This window comes from Cicer arietinum, chromosome 1 (assembly GCF_000331145.2).
Source record: "Cicer arietinum cultivar CDC Frontier isolate Library 1 chromosome 1, Cicar.CDCFrontier_v2.0, whole genome shotgun sequence".
NCBI classification, from domain to species: Eukaryota; Viridiplantae; Streptophyta; class Magnoliopsida; order Fabales; family Fabaceae; genus Cicer; species Cicer arietinum.
The window spans coordinates 10,158,584-10,164,192 of record NC_021160.2 but is presented as its reverse complement, the minus strand read 5'-3'; the positions used below and the strand labels follow the sequence as shown (position 1 = coordinate 10,164,192).

The window sequence follows — 5,609 nt, the reverse complement described above, 5'->3', positions numbered from 1 at the left end:
TATAACATATATTTTTATACAAATTAATATTCAATTAAATTATTCACAAACCTATATTACTATTAATAACAATCAATAATAAAATCATTTTTATTTGCTATAAATTAATCGCGAGCCTGTTAAAAAAAAATCTTCCTATCATCAACAATCATATTTATAAATATATTTTTAATTAATATTAAATCAAATCAAATCGTAAATGAATAAACGTGCACATAAAATATGAATCAAGTTTACTAAGTTGATGCATTATATATTACGCAGAGTTATTTGCTTTGTAAATTCATATGTATTTACACTATAAATAGTCCACATTCAAAATTCCTCTTCGGATTTTTAACTTGATTACACCAATTTATTTTAAAAAATATATATATGAAGTATGAGAAATTCATGAGTAAAAAAAAAAAGAAGAAATTAGGATATATCAAAGTATAACGAAATTTGTGTTGATACATTATCATAACTATCTTTTGATAAATTTTTATTTATTTAATTTATAATTTTGTTGATAGATCCTATTATTTTTTATGAGGTGTTTATGAGAAAACCACATATATTAATCAAAATTGTAATATATAAATTATAAAGAAATGAAATTGAATATTTTACAAGTGAATAATTCGTTTTGATATAAATTTTATTTTACAATTTATCAACAGATAATAATATATTAAGAGCTATAATCTACACATTTATATATAAAATTATTAGTGTTATAATAATTTATTTATTTATTTATTTTGAAAACTTCTAAATGTGCATGGAATGAGTCACTTGCATTGCACCATATCCAATATCATTACAAATACATATACTACAAATTACTACAAATATTGATGTTAATCTCAAATTTATAGAAAATACTCGTTCCATCCCACAATATTTATTATATTTGACTATTTTATACATATTGAGAAAATATAATAAATGAATGAAAAAAATTTATGATTTTACTAATTTTATCTTTAACCCATGTTAGTGTATTCTCATTACAATCAACGCAAAGCAGGGAATAATAATCTGAGAGTAGTGGAAATTGTATTAATTAGTGGATACGATTAGAACAAAAGTAATTAAAGTTGTTTTGGAAACCAAAAGTGGCAATTTTTTTGAGGCAAATACTTTTTGCAAATGTGACAATTATTTTGAAGCGAATTAATGAAGTATATTTTCTTAAAATTTAGATATGATCAACTCAATTTTTTAAAAATTTATTGAATTAATATATTTTATTTTAACTTTGTAATTTGATTACATTGACATTTGTACATTTTGTTAAAATATTATGAATGTTTTATCACAAAAATACATGTCATTTGAATGTGTACTTAACGAGAGATTATAAATTTAATTAGATCAGATAAAAAAAATATTTTTTGGACATGCAAATAATTAATTGTGTTCATGTATCACATGTTAGAATCCAAAAGTCATATCATTGTATTAAAAAAATGTTTAAATATATGTTTGGTCCCTATTAGTTAGTGTTTTTTTTTTCTTTTTTTTTCATCCATATTTTTTTTTCAAATTTAACCCTATAAATTATATTTTATTTTAAAATTGCCTCTGCTATTAGTGATTGTTAAAAAAATTGAGATGGCAAATAAAGAAGTAAAGAAAATAAAAAGATGTGAACATAATTGAACGAAAATCAAATAAAAATATATATGTTTAATCTCTTCGATTTCTTTTATATTTTCATCTCTATAAATTCACGTTTTTTATTTCTGTTTTCGTCGCTTTTACGTTTGCCATGTCAGATTTTTTTAAAAAATTATTAACATCAAAGATCATTTAAAAACAAAATTAAACTTATAGAGTTAAATTTAAAATAAAAAAATGTATAAGAACGAAAATAATAAAAACACTAACTTAAATATACCAAATATATATTTACTCCAATAAAAATATTATTTTATTTCATGTAAATTTCTTAAATATATTTATTATTTTGTATACTTATTTGACAAAGTATCGAGTTCGACTTATTAATATCTCAATCATTTACCTTTTAAAAAATCATTTATCTAACATGTCAATAATTTATCCTTTCAAAAAATCATATCAGTCAATTATACCTAAAAACATATCAATCTAGTATATTTATAATTTTTATGCAACAAAGATTAATGTACATTTACATAAATATTGACATAGTACAATAATATTAAGTTTTATTTAAAATAAATTCACTACATTATTGCGAAGTGTTAGGTTTGAATTTGATATATAACATTCAAATATCAATATTGATATTTGAGAGTTGAACTAAGACTTAATGACTCATTATGTCTTATTTTAAATAATTAATTATATTGATTTCAATGATAAAATTAATTAAAACATCCAATATTATAAATAGTTAGTGAAATTATTAAATTAATTAAGATAAAATAAATGAAGGTATAATATTAAAAAAAAAGTAATAAATATTATCAATTATAAAAAAAATTAAATCCTTATCAATATCAATTTTTTTTCTTCTTTTTGAGCAGATTTATCAATTATTTTCTTTAAAATCTGTTTGCGAAAACAAACCACAATATACTTTAAATTTAAATATAATTTTGAGTTTTTATTCTTTTATTTTTTTTTATCCATTTTAGTTACATATCTTTACAAGTAGTGTATTTTAGTTTTTTTCAATGTAATTTTTTTAAACTAACTATATAATTATTGTTATGAATTATTGAAAAATATTAAATCAATTGTAAAGTTAAGCAGACAATCTAAATAAGGATGAATGAAAATAAGTTTTAATTAAAGTCGTTCCTTTTAAATAATTTTCATATATTTCAAAGCTTACAACAATAATTTTTTTTAAGTACAAACTTATTATTAAGTTAAATGTATGTTTTTTTTTGAAATAATATTATACTAATAGCACATATTGACGATTATTAGAAAATGATTCAAATAACCAGATATTAATATAATTTTTGCTATGATTATGAAAATAACTATTAAATAAAAGATGTAAAGTTTAAATTTTTTGAATAAACAAATAAACCATTTCACCAAATTATTTATATTTATATTATTATTATTATTATTATTATTATTATTATTATCAATATAGAATATAATAATGTTTAATTGTGTATATAATAATCATATAAATGTAATATAGGAAAAAGAATGCTTAGAATTATATTAAAAAAAATAATATATATTTTAATATTTTTCCTACTAAAATAACACTTAAAATGTAATTTCTTTCCAGTTTTATTTTTCTCATTATTATTATTATTATTATTATTGCTCTGCGTGCTCTTCGTGTTTGAAAGCTCGCTTCTTCATCATCATCATCATCATCATCTTCTTCTTCTTCTTCTTCCTTCTGGATTTTCCTTTTCGCCCTTCCTTTACCCAGCCGTTGTTAGGGTTTGCACTCCCGATCATCGCGCTCGGTTCTTCACCTATTCACCGTACGCTTCTTTTCTTCTTTAAATCTCTCTTTTTCTCAACAAATCTTCATTTTCTCAGAGTGCCGATTGTGGTACGGCGTCGTTTTTTAGTTGAGAAATTTCTCCAGCAGCATCGAATTCCATGATTGAGATGCTGGATATTGTTTTGTTGCTTTGCAAGTTTCGTCAAATCTGAAAATGATTTCGAGATTTAATTTACTTATTTTGGAAACACTTTAGGGTTTAGTTTGAGGAAGAGGAGAGGGTTTAATGCTTTGAAATCGTTTGAATGGAAATTATTTATTTATTTTTTCATTGTTTAGTTGAAATTTGTGTATTTATGTATTTGTGAACATTTGGTTGTAGATTTTGGTGTATAATATTTGGGCATATCGATGAGTGAACGCAAGACTATCGACTTGGATCAAGGATGGGATTTTATGCTGAAGGGAATAATGAAGCTGAAGAACATTCTAGAAGGGTTACCTGAACCTCAGTTCAGCTCTGAGGACTATATGATGCTATACACGTATTATTGTCTCCGATGTTTTGGTTTTATATTAAATGGGTTTTGCTTGAGTTGATTTAGAGTTTTACCATTGTGGAAATTATTTATCATTAAATTGTATTGCAGGACCATTTACAATATGTGTACTCAAAAGCCTCCTCATGACTATTCCCAACAATTGTATGATAAGTACAAGGAGTCATTTGAAGAGTACATCATATCAACGGTGAGTAATGCATGCTATTACTTAGATATGATATGCGATATTGATAACCTGTTTGAATATATTAAAAATTATATTTTATGCATTATAGTCATTACTTGTTTGCTACTATCCTACTAGAGTAATATCAAGTATCAGATCAGACTATCATGCATGTTCTTGAGTTGACTTTATAGGGCTATTGATTAGTTCTAATAAGAACAAAGTTCAATTGATTTCTGATTGTTTTTTAATGCTCCTTGAGTTCTAAGACATGATATCAGTGACACATCTTTTCTTCCAGTTCGGAAAATGTTATCATCAATGATGTAGTTCTTAGAAGGTTGGGTAGTTTTTATACATAGACAACAAGGGAAAAAATGAAAATATATCTTAATCCGTGCTTCCCAGTTCTTATAAGTTATAAGTCTCCCCTCCACAAAATTATGTTTTGGACATTCAATCTCCAAGTGGACTTGATAATTATAGTTTTGATTTTTGAGTAAAGTGGTCACGAAGTGAATGTTTGGGAAGTGAAAGAGGCAGCACAGCTGCAACCACATAAAATGGTCAGACATTTGTAATATCTAGTTGATAAAAGGGCCATGTCAATGCCTCAAGGCATCCATAGACAAGAACAAACAACAATAAGCCATCTTAACAATATGGGAAACAGTAGTATTGAAAGCCGAACCATAGACCTGATCATCTGAGTGTACCCTTTTGCTACCAACTAATTTCTCAATCTGTCCGCGTGTCTGCTGCAACCAACTTTGACAGTAAACTCCCATTAAATACCAACTATAGATTTTCCAAGAGTAGGTAGAACAAAGGTCTATATGTTATTGGATTCTATAGCAGTTATCAAGTCAATTGTTACTTGTCACCATTCTGGGTGGGATAATGCTCTTGATCATTTTTAGGGATGGTAATAGACGATAAAGGAGCAATGTGAGGGAGAAAATCGGTGGTAACTCAGAAAATTGTTAGATTTAGAGTAGAATATTCACCTTTACGGAGAATGGATTGGTGCGGGAGCTGAATTAGGAGAATCGTCTAAGAATGTAACATCTATGTAGGATACAAGCAGCATGTGAAGTGATGGGAGAATAACATCAATATTCCTTCTAAACTCGAGAATACACTAGAAAGACACATTTGATAGCCAAAGCACAGAGCAGTAAAGGATCGTGAACATTTTTTTTTTGGTTGACATTCACATTCCAAGGACTTCAACTTTGAAAGATGATGAACCATATACTTCAATGGATCAAATCAGAAAGTTTTGGTACCAAGTTGAATATAATTTGAATATTTCTGTATCTGTACTCTATAGTATTAGTAACTATGAAACTCTATCATGGAATAAGATGAAGGAATAAGAAAGAGTAAATATAATTTTGATTACAATCAATAGATACAACTCAAGACCACTTCATTCCATGGTATCTGAAAGACTCGGATTCTCCTTCCAAACTCTCAGTCCAAA

General features: G+C 25.5%; 1 protein-coding gene across 1 annotated transcript in view; it reads left to right on the top strand.

Moving 5' to 3' along the window:
- The first annotated feature begins 3,247 nt into the window (after nt 1-3,247).
- LOC101490531 (cullin-1) overlaps nt 3,248-5,609 on the top strand; it is an 8,509-nt gene continuing 6,147 nt past the window's right edge. The window contains exons 1-3 of the mRNA XM_073370392.1: nt 3,248-3,431; nt 3,777-3,939; nt 4,045-4,144. Coding sequence (XP_073226493.1) covers nt 3,806-3,939; nt 4,045-4,144 — 234 coding nt within the window. The 5' untranslated portion in view covers nt 3,248-3,431; nt 3,777-3,805. The remainder of the gene's footprint in view (nt 3,432-3,776; nt 3,940-4,044; nt 4,145-5,609) is intronic.